Source organism: Rana temporaria, chromosome 10, assembly GCF_905171775.1.
Source record: "Rana temporaria chromosome 10, aRanTem1.1, whole genome shotgun sequence".
Classification (NCBI taxonomy): domain Eukaryota; kingdom Metazoa; phylum Chordata; class Amphibia; order Anura; family Ranidae; genus Rana; species Rana temporaria.
This window is the reverse complement of record NC_053498.1, coordinates 9,616,832-9,635,504: the sequence shown is the minus strand read 5'-3', so window position 1 is coordinate 9,635,504 and position 18,673 is coordinate 9,616,832. Positions and strand designations below refer to the sequence as shown.

Genomic DNA, 18,673 nt, shown 5'->3' with positions numbered 1-18,673 from the left:
GGTTCTAGTTACACTTCTGGCTTTGATCATATTTCATGTCTGGGGTTTACAACCACTTTAATGTATACAATGAAGGCACCATTCACCGATCTGTATAAAACATCTCTATCTTATCACATGGCAATCAATGTTCTGGCCAGATTTAAGAATCTCGTATTATTTGCAGAAACCGGATTCACCACTTCCACAGAACCCCTTCAGATTCTTCAGACTGAATCATTGTTTGCTTTTATAGTTAATTGAAGCAGAGCTCCAGCCAAATATTCCAAAATAAGAATGAGCCGCCTATTAAAAGATAAAAGTAACTAAACCTATTTCGCCTACATTCCAGAGATTTTCACTGCAGTACCTTTTTTTCTGCCACTAGATGTCAGTCTGGTGACCATCACCATTTAACCCACTTGCTCTGAGCCTAGGTTGTCCTGGACCCACCCCCAGTCTTTGATTGGACAGATGACAGAGAAGCAGAAAAGTGCTTAGCTGATTTCTGGCACTTTGCTCCCAGCATGCTCCTTGTGCTGCTCCTTCCTCTCACACTCAAGCCCTGCTGTACAGTGGCTGCAGATCCTTACCACTTGCCGACCGGGCCATAGACAAATGATGTCCTTGGTCGGTAGTGGAATATCAGGGTCATGGCTGCATTATTTTTTTCAGGTGGCGATCCTTTTAACCACTTAACGCCCGCCGCACGCCTATTTACGTCCACAGAATGGCACGTACAGGCAGATGGGCGTATATATACGTCCCCACCTTCTAGCGGGTCGGGGGTCCAATCGGGACCCCCTCCGCTGCGTGCGGCGGGCGTATTCCCCTTTTGGGGAGCGATCCGGGACGACGGCGCGGCTATTCGTTTCTAGCCGCCCCGTCGCGATCGCTCCCCGGAGCTGAAGAACGGGGAGAGCCGTATGTAAACACGGCTTCCCCGTGCTTCACTGTGGCGGCGCATCGATCGTGTGATCCCTTATATAAGGGAGACTCGATCGATGACGTCAGTCCTACAGCCACACCCCCCTACAGTTGTAAACACACACTAGGTGACACATAACTCCTACAGCGCCCCCTGTGGTTAACTCCCAAACTGCAACTGTCATTTTCACAACAAACAATGCAATTTAAATGGATTTTTTGCTGTGAAAATGACAGTGGTCCCAAAAATGTGTCAAAATTGTCCAAAGTGTCCGCCATAATAAATCGCTGATCGCCGCCAATAGTAGTAAAAAATATATTTTTTGTAAAAATGCAAAAAAACTATCCCCTATTTTGTAAACGCTATAAATTTTGCGCAAACCAATCGATAAACACTTATTGCGATTTTTTTTTACCAGAAATAGGTAGAAGAATACGTATCGGCCTAAACTGAGGAAAAATATGTTTTTATATATGTTTTTGGGGGATATTTATTATAGCAAAAAGTAAAAAATATTGCATTTTTTTAAAAATTGTCGCTCTTTTTTTGTTTATAGCGCAAAAAATAAAAACCGCAGAGGTGATCAAATACCACCAAAAGAAAGCTCTATTTGTGGGAAAAAAAGGACGCCAATTTTGTTTGGGAGCCACGTCGCACGACCGCGCAATTGTCTGTTAGAGCGACGCAGTGCCGAATTGTAAAATGCCTTTGGGCATTTAGCAGCATATTAGTCCGGGGCTTAAGTGGTTAACAAATAAAAGTGGTATGAGACCAATCACAGTGATCACATAATCAAATGTACACATTGAATGGCTTTCATTCGTAGTCATTTATTATGTCTTATCAGTGGTGACCCGTCCATGTGGGGTGCGGGAGCGCTGCCCTCCCCTAATCCATGCGCCCGACCCCTAATCTACAAGCAGGGCGCCAGACGCATGGATTCCATTGGGTTTTTTTTTTTTAGAAGCACATGGTTAGAGTCTGAGGTTTTAATTGGCTTAAAAAAAGGGTGGACTTGGGGCGCAGAGCACTGCGCCCCGTGCCCACCCAGTTGTGTGACAATAACGAATTAATATTCTCAGGGCCGATCCTAGGGTCACCGACGCCTGGGTGCAGAAATATTTCTGGCGCCCCCACATGGGCGTGGTCATCTTACCAACCCCTCCCCTTTACAAATGTTTCTATGGCAACGTCTCAAACACAGAGATGCTTCCCTAACACGGACAAGGAGAACAGGTCAGGCACGGACCGCCCCCCCCCCCCCCCAGCGACGTCACTGCACGGCTGGTCTCTCTTCACACAGAGACCAACGCTGCTTCGCTCTCCTACTCTTAAAGGAGGAGGGAGGGGGGACAGGCTTGGGCAGGAAACACAGTGGCGGCGGCAGTGACCGGTGGAGAGAGCCACCTTTTAGATAGGGACAAGGAGAGGAGGAGGAGGAGGGAGGGGAGCACTCTGGAGCTTTAGTGCAACCATCTCTGTGGCGCCTGAAAGCACTGCACCTCACGCACCGGCCTAGGATCAGCCCTAAAATATTCTCTTTTGTCTTGATGATTCTCCTTCCAGCCAATCAGGAAGCAGGTTAGCTGAGAGGGGAAGCGATCTTATTTTGCCGCTGAGGAGGAGGAGGAGACACAGGGAAAGCCGCTGTGAAGCTGAGGAGGAGGAGACGCAGGGTGATGCCACCACCCGCTGCCAGGAGGAAGCGCTGCCCGCGACCTAGATTGGTTACAGTGATCTCATAATACAGACCGGGCCAATCACAGTGCATCTGTACCATGTGATAGCTGCGTGAATACTGCACTTGCCTGTCTAAGTTGCAGAGGCGTAGCGTAAATAGGATACACTACGCCTGCACAAAGATACGCTCTCCTACGTGAATCTGGTCCTATAACTTTCCTACAGACTAAATAATATACACTAATTTGTCCACAAAAGAAATGTGTCAGAATACATATTGGCCTAAATTTTTGGAGAAAGATTATTATTTTTTTTATTTTTTTTACGTTTTCTGTATTTTTAAGTTTATTTGGCAAAAAAATAAAAAAGCCCCAGTGGGCATTAAATCAGGGCCGATCCTAGGCAGGGTGCACAGGGTGCTCCGCACCCTGGCGCCACAGAGGTGGGGGCACCAAAGCTCCAAAGTGCTCTGCTCCCTCCTCCTTGTCTGTGTCCAATGGCAGAGTGCATGCGGTTCCCCATTCCGCTTGCTCTCTCCACTGGCAACTGACAAGAGCACATACCTCCCGCTGTCCCCGGAATCTGGGTTGGGTACCACAGCAGAGCCTAGTACCAGAACATTTTCCGCCACTAGGCTCCACTAATTAATTCTGTCCGGTGTGCATGGAGCAGTCTCCTGTCTGCCCCGCCTCCTCTGTGTGTGTCGGCTCTTCTCCCATAGGTGGTGTGATGAGAGGCTTCTGGGTTGGCCGGAGCTGCTGTCAATCATCCCGTGCACTCCCAGAAATGCTCACCGAGTGCCACCCTCCAAGTGACCAAAGATGCCACGTATGCCCCACTCCCTGTAATGTGCTTCTGCTCCCAGCGCGCCCGAGCTACAGGGACCTAATGGACAAGTACTGATCTATGGGGACACCTGATGTGGGGGGCTCTGATGGGGGACACCTGCTGTGGGGGGACTCTGATGGGAGACACCTGCTGTGGGGGGGCTCTAATGGGGGACACCTGCTGTGGGGGGGGGGGGGTTTTGGGGGAGGACCTGCTGTGGGGGGCTCTGATGGGGGACACCTGCTGTGGAGGGGCTCTAATGGGGGACACCTGCTGTGGGGGGGGGCTCTGATGGGGGACACCTGCTGTGGAGGGGCTCTAATGGGGGACACCTGCTGTGGAGGGGCTCTGATGGGGGACACCTGCTGTGGAGGGGCTCTGATGGGGGACACCTGCTGTGGAGGGGCTCTGATGGGGGACACCTGCTGTGGGGGGGCTCTAATGGGGGACACCTGCTGTGGGGGGGCTCTAATGGGGGACACCTGCTGGGGGGGACTCTGATGGGAGACACTAATGAAGACTTTCATAGGGGAGCATATCTGTGCTTGAGTCGTAGCCATAGAAACATGTGTATAGGGGAGGAGTTAGTAAGATGACCACGCCCATGTGGGGGCGCCAGAAATATTTCTGCACCCAGGTGTCTGTGACCCTAGGATCTGCCCTGCATTAAATACCACCAAAAGAAAGCCCTAATTGTGAGAAAAAAATGATATACATGTTTTATTTGGCATGACCGCTCAATTGTCATTCAAATCGTGACAGCGCTGAAAGCTGGAAATTGGCCCGGGCAGGAAAGTGTCCAGTATTGAAGTGGTTAAAGTTTGGAGTCTATAATTAAGTGATATTAAAATCAAAACAACAAAAGTTTTTAATTTAAAAAGAAGAAATAAGTTTTAAAAAAAGTTTTCATCTCTCTCTCAATATATATCTATATCTTTATATATATACAGGCAAATATCTATATCTATCTATCTATATATAGATATATATATATTTTATTTATTTTGTTGTTGTTCTTTCTGCAAGGTTCACTCGACATAGTTACAATTTTCCCTGATGTCACCTATCTGCTCAGAAATTGTTAGACCGACAATGCCATCTACAGGTTAAAAAAATTATTGACTAAAAATGTCATAAAAATGAAGTCAAGTGTAGGAAAAAAAGGTGCTTTCCGAAAAAAAAGTATACATATATATATATATATATTTTTTAATAAAGAAATTGTCAAAACTGTCTCTGCGTTTTTATTACTTTTTGACATTTTTATGTACCCCATGCTCACCCACATTTGGGGGGGATGGGATCTTAGGGCCCCCTTCTTAAAGGGGGCTTTCAGATTCTGATAGGCCCTCTGTCTGCAGACCCCCACAACCCCAGGCCATGGTTGTAGGGATGACGCTCTTGTCCCCATTAACAAGGTGATTTTGGGCTCTGCCCCCCTACCCCAAAACACCTACCTCCCATGTTGAGGCCATGTAGCCTGGTATGGTTCAGGAGGGGGGGGGTGCTCGCCCATCACCTCCGTTTCCTGGCCTGCCAGGCTGCATGCTCGGATAAGGGTCTAGTATGGATCTTGAGTAGTGGTAGTGCTTTGATTCCCCCCGAGCCCACCGACTTGTGACCTTAGCAAATCAATATTCACTATTGTCTTCTGGCTTTTCCTCCTGACCACTCAGGACAGAAGTCAGGTCTTAAAACCGGATAGGTCGGTAGGAGAAGCTGGGGAAGCCGTGACCTGAATGGGGTATATGCGGACCTGGTGGGGGTTGTGGGGGTCTGAAGGCAGAGGGCCTATCGGAATCTGGAAGCCCCCTTTATGAAGGGGGTGTTTTTGCCACCCCCTTCCCCAAAAATGGAGCACCAGCCGCCACTGTCTAGGAGTAGGCTGACTGACTGAAAACCATTCACTACCTAAGTGGCTGATATTTTATCCAGAGAGACATGGGGGAAGATGTGGAGAGCTCCCTCTAGTGATTAATCTTGATATCTTTAGATTTAAATCAACTCTGGGGTGGATTCAGGTAGGGGCGCGCACTGAAAACGGCGGCGCAGCGTACCGTATGTTACGCTACGCCGCCGTAACATACAGGAGAAAGCGCTGTATTCAAGAAGCACTTCGTAAGTTGCGGCGGCGTAGCGTAAATGGGGCCGGCGTAAGCGAGCGGAATTCAAATGTGGGAGGGGGGCGTGTTTTATGTAAATGTGTGATGACTTGACGTGATTGACGTTTTTTACGGACGGCACATGCGCCGTCCGTGTACATATCCCAGTGTGCATTGCTTCCAAGGACGGCGCAACAACATATTGGTTTCGACGTGAACGTAAATTACGTCCAGCCCTATTCGCGAACTATGTAAAATACAAACGCCGGGCACACTTATGCCGGGCATAATTATTACAAGTCATACAACATTAGAATTCTACTATAGCTTGTGGGCGGAGCATTCGACCGGAAATGTACGATCGCGGCGTCATACAGTTTATCTGTTCCGTCGAATCTTCTTAGAACATCCGACAGACACCATAAGCCTTCGATGACAGATACGACCTTAATTTATTCGGATTTTCGGATAAATGCATTTTTTAACGAAACAAAATAAATAAAAACAAATTTCGGGAGTAACTGAATAAGTTTATTTTTCGGACGAAAACAAAATTCCGAAACAAAATATTTCAGTGTGCACATGTCTAGATCCTATATATAAAACCAAATAGCCAATAGTATTGGGAGTTTCAAAACTAAGGCCCAGATTCTCAAAAGAGATACGACGGCGTATCTCCAGATACGCCGTCGTATCTCTGAATTGCGCCTGATTCTTAGAATCAGTTACGCATAGATTTCCCTTAGATCCGACAGGCGTAAGTCTCTTACGCCGTCGGATCGTAACTGCATATTTACGCTGGCCGCTAGGGGCGTGTACGCTGATTTACGCGTCAAAATATGTAAATCAGCTAGATACGCGAATTCACGAACGTACGCCCGGCCGACGCAGTACTGTTACGCCGTTTACGTTAGGCTTTTCCCGGTGTAAAGTTACCCCTGCTATATGGTGGCGTAAGTGCGGCGTACCAATGTTAAGTATGGCCGTCGTTCCCGCGACGAAATTTGAAAATTTGACGTTGTTTGCGTAACTCGTCCGTGAATGGGGCTGGACGTCATTTACGTTCACGTCAAAACCAATACGTCCTTGCGGCGTATTAGGAGCAATGCACACTGGGAGATTTCCACGGACGGCGCATGCGCCGTTCGTGAAAAACGTCAATCACGTCGGGTCACAGAACATTTAAATAAAACACGCCCCCCTGTTCCAAATTTGAATTAGGCGGGCTTACGCCGGCCTATTTACGCTATGCCGCCGCAACTTACGGAGTAAGTGCTTTGAGAATACAGCACTTGCCCGTCTAAGTTGCGGAGGCATAACGTAAATAGGTTACGTTACGCCCGCACAAAGTTACGCCAAACTACGAGAATCTGGCCCTCTAATTATATTGCAAAATTTTAGGGACATAAAACTACAATAGTAACTTTAGAGGGGTTTTTTATTTTATTTATTTTTTATGAAAGATTAGTTATTGTTTGGAGTGGATGGCCAGCAGAGGTATGAAGTCAGTCAGCAGTAGAAACAAATTAAAATGCCTGGGGCAAGCCTAGATCTGTACTCAAAAGTGTTAAAAAAAAATAAAGGAAAAAGGGGGAAGAGTCAATGTCGCTTTCGTTTCTTTGTACACGGAAGTAGCTGCGAGCGGTGTAAAGTTTCACCCAGCCGACACATGCAGAGGATTTCTCAGTAAGTTTTTGCTTTAATATAAAATTTTTCTTAGTTCTTAAAAGTTGAGCAATCAATATACAGAAGGCTGCATGATAGATCATTAATTGTTAGAGTTAAGAAAGATTAGATGGGACAAGAGCAGGGGCCTTCAAACTGCTCAGTACAAGGGCCACATTGTTTTTATTTTACAAATATTTGCAGGTCGAAAACCATCTTCAACAGAATACTCGCTTACATCAGGGTCCTCGTCAGAGATATTCCCTTACATCAGGGTCCTCGTCAGAGTTCTCCTTACATCAGGGTCCTCGTCAGAGTTCTCCTTACATCAGGGTCCTCGTCAGAGTTCTCCTTACATCAGGGTCCTCGTCAGAGTTTTCTTTACATCAGGGTCCTCGTCAGGGATTTCCTTACATCAGGGTCCTCGTCAGAGATATTCCCTTACATCAGGGTCCTCGTCAGAGATTTCCTTACATCAGGGTCCTCGTCAGAGATATTCCCTTACATCAGGGTCCTCGTCAGAGATTTCCTTACATCAGGGTCCTCGTCAGAGATATTCCCTTACATCAGGGTCCTCGTTAGAGTTTTCCTTACATCAGGGTCCTCGTCAGAGATATTCCCTTACATCAGGGTCCTCGTCAGAGATTTCCTTACATCAGGGTCCTCGTCAGAGATATTCCCTTACATCAGGGTCCTCGTTAGAGTTTTCCTTACATCAGGGTCCTCGTCAGAGATATTCCCTTACATCACGGTCCTCGTTAGAGTTTTCCTTACATCAGGGTCCTCGTCAGAGATATTCCCTTACATCAGGGTCCTCGTTAGAGTTTTCCTTACATCAGGGTCCTCGTTAGAGTTTTCCTTACATCAGGGTCCTCGTCAGAGATATTCCCTTACATCAGGGTCCTCGTTAGAGTTTTCCTTACATCAGGGTCCTCGTCAGAGATATTTCCTTACATCAGGGTCCTCGTTAGAGTGTTCCTTACATCAGGGTCTTCGATCAAAGGCCCTTTTTACATCAGGGTCCCCATCAGTCCATCAGTCCTTAAAGGGGCCAGGCACATGTATAGGGAGGGCAGCGGAGGTGTTGGGGGGGCAGTGCCCGTGCGCACAAAATGCAGGGGCGGCTGCTGATAATTATACTGTTTTGTAAAGCCGAGGTCAGCTCTTCTACGTCTCCCAAGAAAGGTAGAAATATAAGAGTAACACCCATTCTTGCATATATGGTTTGATCTATAGTAAGATACATAACTCCTCCTACCATACTAACCTAAAAACTGAGAATAGAAATACATACACAGCAAGATGACTTTTCTGTGAATGTCAAAGGCACATCGGAGTAACCTTTAACTACTTCATATCCATGCTATAGCTGAAAGACGGCTACAGCGCGGACCTAATTTGCCGGGATGGCGTACATGGACATCCTTCCGAGCGACCTGCACACCCCCCTGCAGGGTGCGCGGTGCGCTCTGTGATCAGCTAGAATCTGAGACTCGGCTGATCACAGATCGGAGTAAGGGGTCGATCCCTACCCCTTACCACATGATCAGTTGTCTGCAAGCACTGGGGATCGCGGCGTGCGCTCCAGCTGCATTCCACCAGCTGCTCTGAAGGCGGAAGTGACGTATTGTGCAGTGTGTGGGGACACATGAGGGGGAGCACCTGAAGTCACAGGTTTAATTCTGCCATCACGGAGCACCAGTCTCTTTATGAACTGTTGAGCGAACTTTGAATATTTAACCCATGCATTGCCTGCTTACGGATATCTCTGGGAGCCTTATGGATGTTTAAAGAATAATCAAATAATGGTGTTGCGCTCCCACATCAAATAAAACCTCTGTAGATAAATAAATAACAGTAGGTAGAAACAATAAAATATATATAAGAAGTGGATAAAGTGCTGATGTGCTGTAATCAGGCAGGAGCAATAGTCAGGTGACTAGAAGTGGAGCAATAAATATGCATTAAAACATAAAAGGAAAAAAACATAGGTGTCTAAATAAGTCCATTATAGGTGTTGCAAAATTGCTGTGAGTGCTAGCAGATCTCAGAAGGGGAATTGAGGATACTTCTAGATCCAAGGTGCAAGGTGCAATAATACAGGTGCTCCGTAGCAGTAACAGGTGGCACTTGTGACTTCGGTGATGGGTGGCTCTTCGGAGGTGTACTACCTTCTTACCCTATGTGCAGATAGGAGACTGGGGGGGGGGGGGGCTCAGGGAGCCAGGTATGGTGGAGAGATAAGAGAAACAGAGCCTCTTGGTGCAATATGTTTGGTTCAAGGTGTTGGCAATTTATTAAATAAAAAAGGTACTCACATTTAAAATAACATTAAGTTGCCGTGAATTAGACAAGCGGCGAGCTCGAGACCTGATTGCGTCACTTCCGGTGTCCGTATGCCTGTGTCCTACACGTTACGTCACTGGCACCGGAAGTCACAACGAAAGTGACGTAACTAGTAGGACACAGGCATACGGACACCGGAAGTGACGTGATCAGGTCTCGAGCTCGACGCTTGTCTAATTCAATGCAACTTAATGTTATTAAGCAATAAAACAGCTGTGTGCAAACAAATAAATGTGCAAATATCAAGTGTGCAAACAAGCACTTGTGCCCAAAAAAATTGCAAATAACAGTTCAAGGCTTCCAGACAAAAGAAAATGTGCAAAAATTCCGATAATTATGAAACAATCTCATATAAAATGCATACAATCCAAGTGCAATTGCTGAATCAGATGCAAAGTGCATGTGCCACCATTTTGACTAATCTCCACCATCCAGTGAGGGTGACTACGTTTCCCTCAGCCTCTCACCTCACATAGCTCATAAATGAGCCTCTTTAATAAATCCACACTGGCCGAACGGTTCCTGGCAGATCGATTCCTGCTCGTTCAAATACAGTCAGTTTCCCAGGATCTTAACGCTCAGTGACATAGAAAAAGAAGCGGAGGTCTCCATGGTGCAGTCATTTTGATAAATACTTTTTAATCACATAAATGATGCACTTACAATTTTGTAGCAAACAAACAGCATAAAGGAAAAAACTTCCGATCTCGGCCGTGACCGGAAGTGATGTCACCACGGCTCTGTTTCCTTGACACATTGCGTCACTGTCCACGTGACTTTCTCAAACACTTGGACAGTGACGCAATGCGCCAGGGAAACAGAGACGTGGTGACGTCACTTATGGTCACGGCCGAGATCGGAAGTTTTTTCCTTTATGCTGTTTGTTTGCTACAGAATTGTAAGTGCATCATTTATGTGATTAAAATGTTTTTTATCAAAATTACTGCACCATGGCGCCCTCCCATTCTTTTTCTATGTCACTGGGCATTAAGATCCTGGAAAACTGACTGTATTTGAACGAGCAGGGAATCGATCTGCCAGGGACCATTCAGACAGTGTGGATTTATTAAAGAGGCTCATTTATGAGCTATATGAGGTGAGTAGGGATGAGCCGAACACCCCCCCTGTTCGGTTTGCACCAGAACCTGCGAACACACCAAAAGTTCATGTGAACTTTAGAACCCCGTTAAAGTCTATGGGACTCGAACGTTTTAAATCTAAAGTGCTAATTTTAAAGGCTAATATGCAAGTTATTGTCCTAAAAAGTGCTTGGGGACCCCGGGTCCATGCAATTTTTTTTTAAAACTGACGTTTTTTCGGGAGCAGTGATTTTAATAATGCTTAGGTTCCATGCACACTGGGCTTAAAAAAACGTTTGTTCTTTTTCGAGTAAAAAACGTCCATATAGAGCATTTTTTGTACAAGTTTAGGAGAGTTTTAAGTTTTTTCTGCCAGTGAGCTCCAATCAGAAACGCGAATGAGAAGGTTTTTTTTTCCTGCCTCTAAACGTTTTTCTCAAAAATATGCCTGAAAACTTCCTAATGTGTATGGACACAAAGGATAACATTGAGTTGCTTCTACAGGCAGAACACAAAACTCCTGTAGAAGCAACGTTTTTTATTCCAGTGTGCATGGAGCCTTAAAGTGAAACAATAAAATTAAATATTCCTTTAAATTTCGTACCTGGGGGGGGGGGGGGTGTATAGTATGCCTGTAAAGTAGCGCTCGTTTCCTGTGCTTAGAATTGTTCCTGCACAAAATGTAATTTCTGAAGGAAAAAGTAATTTGAAATCACTCGTGGCTATAATGAATTGTCGGCTCCCGGCAATACAGAAAAAAGTCATTCATAAAAAAAAATTTGTGGGGTGTGATTTTAAATTACTTTTTTATCCTTCAGAAATGACACTTTGTGCAGGGACAGTTCTAAGCCTGGGAAACAAGCGCTACTTTACAGGCATACTAGACACCCCCCTAGGTGCGAAATGTAACCACTTAACGCCCCCCGCACGCCTATTTACGTCCACAGAATGGCACGTACAGGCAGATGGGCGAATATATACGTCCCTGCCTTCTAGCGGGTCGGGGGTCCGATCGGGACCCCCTCCGCTGCGTGCGGCAGGCAGCTTACCTCAGGGAGCTATCCGGGACGACGGCGCAGCTATTCGTTTATAGCCGCTCCGTCGCGATCGCTCCCCGGAGCTGAAGAACGGTGAGAGCCGTATGTAAACACGGCTTCCCCGTGCTTCACTGTGGCGGCGTATCGATCGAGTGATCCCTTTTATAGGGAGACTCGATCAATGACGTCAGACCTACAGCCACACCCCCCTACAGTTGTAAACACACACTAGGTGAACCCTAAATCCTACAGCGCCCCCTTGTGGTTAACTCCCAAACTGCAACTGTCATTTTCACACTAAAGAATGCAATTTAAATGCATTTTTTGCTGTGAAAATGACAATGGTCCCAAAAATGTGTCAAAATTGTCCGAAGTGTTCGCCATAATGTCGCAGTCACGAAAAAAATCGCTGATCGCCGCCAATAGTAAAAAAAAAAACTAATGAATAAAAATGCAATAAAACTATCCCCTATTTTGTAAACGCTATAAATTTTGCGCAAACCAATCAATAAACACTTATTGTGATTTTTTTTACCAAAAATAGGTAGAAGAATACGTATCGGCCTAAACTGAAGAAAAACAATGTATATATGTTTTTGGGGGATATTTATTATAGCAAAAAGTAAAAAATATTGCATTTTTTTCAAAATTGTCGCTCTATTTTTGTTTATAGCGCAAAAAATAAAAACCGCAGAGGTGATCAAATACCACCAAAAGAAAGCTCTATTTGTGGGGAAAAAAGGATGCCAATTTTATTTGGGAGCCACGTCGCACGACCGCGCAATTGTCTGTTAAAGCGACGCAGTGCCGAATCGCAAAACCTGGCTTGGGCATTTAGCTGCCTAAAGGTCCGGGGCTTAAGTGGTTAAAGGAATAGTTCACTTTTATTGTTTCACTTTAAGCATTATTAAATTCACTGCTCCCCCAAAAAAATTCAGTTAATAAAACTTTATAAAACTTTTTTTTGCATTGATACATGTCCCCAGGGACAGGACCCGGGTCCCCAAACACTTTTTATGACAATAACTTGCATATTAGCCTTTAAAATTAGCACTTTATATTTTAATTATTGCACATTTGCACAGGATTACTTGGCACATATTTATTATTAGTTTAAAAATGTATCTGCAGTTATTAATTTATCGCATCATTTCACATTTGGATAATTAACATTATTTATTATATTAGTTTTAGTGAATGTGCTGCATTTTTTCTTTTGAAGATTTTATTTTTCTTGCTTTTCTTTCAGTGATGGCGGCTGCTGAACTGAAGCCTGAGGTGACGTGTTCCATCTGTACGGACATTTTTACAGATCCCGTCACCCTAGGATGTGGACACAGCTTCTGTAAAATTTGCATCACAAGAACATTTGACAACCAACATGACAGGGAATACTTTTGTCCAGAATGCATGAAGGATTTCAGGAGACGTCCAGAATTAAAGAAGAATCCAAGATTATCCAACATTGCCGATCATTTCCATTCTGTGGAGCCAAAAAGACACAAACCTGAGCATGTTTGCAGTTATTGTGTTAAATTGCATGTACCCGCTGTTACATTGTGTCTACACTGTGAAGCTTTTCTCTGTGATGTTCATAAACAGGCGCACAGCAAGTCACCAGAACACGTCCTCACCGATCCCACCACTTCCCTGGAGGATAGAAAGTGTCCCGTCCACAAGAAGGTCCTGGAGTATTACTGCATTGATGATGGAACTTGTATATGTGTTTACTGCTTGGCCTCAGACCACAATGGGCACAGACTCAGCACAATAAGTGAGTTTTTTCAGCAAAAGACAAAAAATCTGGAACCGATTCTGGATAAGTTGTCCTCTAAGAGAGTGGAAACTGAAAAAAAGCTCCAGAGTCTGCAGGATCACAAGAGGAAGATCGATAATGAGGCAGATGGTGTAGCTGAGAAAGTCACCTCCATAATGAGAGACATCAGGAGAAAACAAGAGGATCTAGAGAAGAGAGTACGGGCTGAAATCTCCAGTCAACAACAACAGATTTCCCTCTCAGTCTCAAATGATATCCAGCAACTAGAAAAGGAAAAGACGGAACTAAATAAGAAGATCACTGAAATTGAGGAGCTGAGTAGAAGTACTAACCCAATATCAGCCTTACAGACTCCAGAAATGTTGATTTGTGTCTCAGAGGACGAGTATGATTTGGACAAAGGGGTTGCTAGCACAATGATCCGTAAAGGGGGTGATCTGAAGGAGGACGTTATCTTTGAGACTTTGCATTCAGGGCTATCAAACATTGTGGAGGGAACAAATGTCTATGTGAAGGATGTTCAAAAAGTTTCACTCTCTGCAGCTGATGATAATATACATATAGGAAGTAGTAGTGTTTCCAATAAGCTTCAAGTAGAAGTGCCGGTCTTTACATATGGACCAATTGCCCCTGTTTGGTCCCACACCCCATTAAAAACTCAAGTTCAGGCAATCACAACTAAACCTCAAAACGCTCTACTCAATGCAGGTGGATGTCAAAACATTCCACTTGTCGCAGCTAAACCTCTAAGAATTCCAACCGTTGAAGCGGAACCTCAAAACATTCCAGCTATTGCAGCTGAAGCGCAAAACGTTCCATTCAGTGCAGCTGAACCGCAAAACCTTCCATTCAGTGCAGCTGAATCTCAAAACATTTCACTCATTGAAGCTGAACCTCAGAACATTCACTTGGTTGCAGCCGAACCTCAAAACGTTCCACTGGTTGCAGCTGAACCTCAAAACATTCCACTTGTTGAAGCTAAACCTCTAAGAGTTCCAACCGTTGAATCGGAACCTCAAAACATTCCAGCTATTGCAGCTGAAGCGCAAAACCTTCCATTCAGTGCAGATGAATCTCAAAACATTTCACTCATTGAAGCTGAACCTCAGAACATTCAATTGGTTGCAGCCGAACCTCAAAACGTTTCACTGGTTGCAGCTGAACATCAAAATGTTCTACTCATCGCAGTTGCACCTCAAAATGATACAGTCGTCATTGCAGCTGAATCTCAAAACATTCCACTTGTTGCAGCTGAACCTCAAAACGTTCCACTCATTGCAGCTGAACCTCAAAACAGTTCACTCATTCAAGCTGAACCTCAGAACATTCCATTGGTTGCAGCTGAACCTCAAAACGTTCCACTCGTAGCTGAACCTCAAAACGTTCCACTCATTGCAGCTGAACCTCAAAACATTCCACTTGTTGCAGCTAAGCCTCTAAGAGTTCTAACCGTTGAAGTGGAACCTCAAAACATTCCAGCTATTTCAGCTGAACCTCAAAACCTTCCACTCAGTGCAGCTGAATCTCAAAACATTTCAGTCATGGAAGCTGAACCTCAAAATGTTCCACTCATTCTTGGCAATAGCAGCACTACCCAAGAAATATTACTTGGTGTAAACACAGCTAGTAACTATTTGCTCACCTATGATGACATGGATGACGACACTAATGATGACACCGAAAATTACACTGACGATGACTTTGCTGATTATCTTGAAAATTACGACGATGATAACAGCGAAAATGACATTGACGATGACAGCGAAAATGACATTGACGATGACAGCGAAAATGACATTGATAAACTAATTGATAAAGATACCGAAGATGATCTCGAAAATGAAAATTACACTGGTTCGGAGACCGAAAAAGACACTAATGATGAGACCGAAAATGACACTGATGATGACTTTGGCTGCTAATTACGGTGTATGTATTCTGTTTATTTATAATTAAAAACAGTGAAAAAAACAGATACTCCCCTTCTGAGAGAATAAAAATGGAATTGGATTATGAAGTTGGGTGGTTAACTATCTACGATATGGGTCACCCTACACAACACTTACACCTTTACAGCCACCTTCACTCCGCCCCTTCATCTTATAATCAAATTAAAAATTTAAACTGGGTTCAAATTTTAAAGTAGACCTTGGGCCGGATTCAGAAAGAGATACGCCGTCGTATCTCTGAGTTACGATGGTCGTATCTATGCGACTGATTCAGAGAATCAGTTACGCATAGATATCCCTAAGATCCGCCAGGTGTAAGTGTTTTACACCGTCGGATCTTAGGCTGCAATTCCAGGATGGCCGCTAGGTGGCGTTTCCGTCTTTTTACGCAAGGAATATGCAAATGAGGATTTACGCCGATTCAGAAACGAACGACCGCCCGGCGCTTTTTTTTTTACGTCTTTTGCGTTCGGCTTTTTCCGGCGTATAGTTACCCCTGCTATATGAGGGGTAGCTAATGTTAAGTATGGCCGTCGTTCCCGCGCCGAGTTTTGAAATTTTACGTCGTTTGCGTAAGTCGTTCGCGAATACGGCTGGACGTAATTTACGTTCCCGTCGAAAGCAGTGACGTCCTTGCAACGTCATTTAGAGCAATGCGCACTGGGATATTTTACGGACGGCGCATGCGCCGTTCGTGAAAAACATAAAAAACGCGGGGTCAACAAAGATTTTATTAAAACACGCCCCCCCCATTTGAATTACGTGGACTTACGCCGCAACACATACGTTACGCCGCTGTAACTAAGGGCGCAAGTTCTTTCTGAATAAAGAACTTGCGCCCAAAGTTAGAGCGGCCGGACAGATACGCCATTGTATCTGAATCCGGCCCCTTATCTTTAAATACAAATTACAAGATTACTCCTTGCCATGTCTATATAATACATCTCCTGAGTTCCCTCATTTGTGATCTGCCAGTAATATTGTAACTGCCTCCATAGATCAACACTATTCACAGAATCAAGAAATGTTAATCATTGACCCGCACATTGATAATATGACTTACAATACGCTAATCTATTTGAAATACACATCTAAAGATCATTAAGAAGACTGGAACGATAGTTAGAATAGAGATGGGGATATCGGGGAACTGGAGAAAGTGCAGAGAAGGGCAACCAAACTGATAAGAGGAATGGAGGAGCTCAGCTATGAGGAAAGATTAGAGGAACTGAATTTATTCTCTCTTGAGAAGAGGAGATTAAAAGGGGATATGATCACCATGTATAAATATATAAGTGGTCCATATAGTGATCTTGGTGTTGAGTTATTTCCTTTAACCACTTAACCCCCGGACCATTATGCAGCTAAAGGACCTTGCCCCTTTTTGCGATTCGGCACTGCGTCGCTTTAACTGTCAATTGCGCGGTCGTGCGACGTGGCTCCCAAACAAAATTGGCGTCCTTTTTTCCCCACAAATAGAGCTTTCTTTTGGTGGTATTTGATCACCTCTGCGTTCTTTATTTTTTGCTCTATAAACAAAAATAGAGCGACAATTTTGAAAACTTTACTTTACTTTTTGCTATAGTAAATATCCCCAAAAAATATATAAAAAAACATATTTTTCCCTCAGTTTGGGCCGATACGTATTCTTCTACATATTTTTGGTTAAAAAAAATCGCATTAAGCGTTTATTGATTGGTTTGCGCAAAATTTAGAGCATCTACCAGATAGGGGATAGTTTTATTGCATTTTTATTAATATATTTTTTCTAGTAATGGCGGCGATCAGCGAATTTTATCGTGACTGCGACATTATGGCAGACACAACCAACACGTTTGACACTATTTTGGGACCATTGCCATTTTTACAGCGAACAGTGCTATAAAAATGCACTGGTTACTGTAAAAATGACACTGGCAGTAAAGGGGTTAACCAGGAGGGGGCGCTAAGGGGTTAAGTGTGCCCTAAGGGAGTGATTCTTACTGTGTGGGGGCGTGGCTGTGTGTGTGACATTACTGATTGTCGTTCCCTAACACAGGTAACAGACGTTCAGTGACAACCACACTGGGAAGCACGGGGGAGAGGTTTGTTTGCACTTACCTCTCCCCGTTCTTCCTCTCTGTGACCCAATCGCGGGACACCAGCGGGGATTGGGTCCGCTGTTCCCGTGGGATGGTCACGGAGAGGAGGACTGGGTCGCGAGCACGGCGCCGGCGGTGCGCTCGCGACCCACGGCTGGGATCTTAAATGGGACATACATGTACACCCTTGTGCCCAGCCGTGCCATTTTGTCGACGTATATCGTCGTGCGGCGGTCCTCAAGCGGTTAAGGTCATCATAGAAGACAAGGGGACACTCATCTGGAGGAAAAGAGATTTAGTCTCCTAATACGGAAAGATTTCTTCACAGTAAGAGCTGTGAAAATGTGGAAATAGACTCCCTCCAGACAGGGTCGCCATCAGGAATTATGGGGCCCCTTACACAGCTTCAGGCATGGGCCCCCTGGAGCAGAGAACCGGAGGGGGGGGGGGTGCTGCCGCGAATTGAGAAGCTGGGGGGGGCCCTTAACAAAAAAAAGAAATATATGTATATAAAAAATGGGGGGTGGCCATCCGGGGCCCTTTAATAAAAAAAAAAAATAAAAAATATATATAAAAAATATATGTTTATTTTTTTTAAAAAAGGGGGGTTGTCATCTGGGGCCCTGGGGACCTCTGGGCCCTTTAATAAAAAATAAATAAATAAATATATATATGTATATAAAAAATGTAGGTATATATATATATATGTGACGGTATTACAATGATATCCCCGTCAACGTTCCCTTCTTCCCATAACGAAAATCACCCCAATATTCCACGAGGAGGAATATCCCTGGGGTCGCCCAGAAAGCCACACATGAGACAAGCTTACTGCTGGAACAACACAGACTTTAATGGTTTTCTTCTCAGCTTTTTATACAGTCCAAGACATTGAAGCAACAATGAAATCTCCACCCCCCCCCTAATCACACACTAAGGCTAATTACTAAAACATTCCAGACAGGTCGGCACCGACCGACAATTATCATGTCTAATCACTGCACATTCCTTAAACAGCATAACAACAAACCACCTTCACACACTGAGTTTCCTAAGCAGACATTTCGTCCCTGCATGCAGCTTGACACCTATTAACACCTCTGAGTATCAAAAGGTTTTTAGACAGTGTTATCACACAATTAAAGACCTTTCAAAAGCTAGCCTTATTTAACATATGAACAGTCTGTTACACAGAGAGAGATGAATCACACATGAAACACCT

At 44.6% G+C, this 18,673-nt stretch overlaps 1 protein-coding gene across 1 annotated transcript; it reads left to right on the top strand.

Moving 5' to 3' along the window:
• Positions 1–7,136: 7,136 nt before the first annotated feature.
• On the top strand, positions 7,137–15,438 carry LOC120916288 (E3 ubiquitin/ISG15 ligase TRIM25-like). Its single transcript, XM_040327170.1, has 2 exons — positions 7,137–7,203; positions 12,894–15,438. Coding segments are annotated over exons 1-2 (2,451 nt in total). The 5' UTR covers positions 7,137–7,202; the 3' UTR covers positions 15,344–15,438.
• The last annotated feature ends 3,235 nt before the right edge of the window (positions 15,439–18,673 follow it).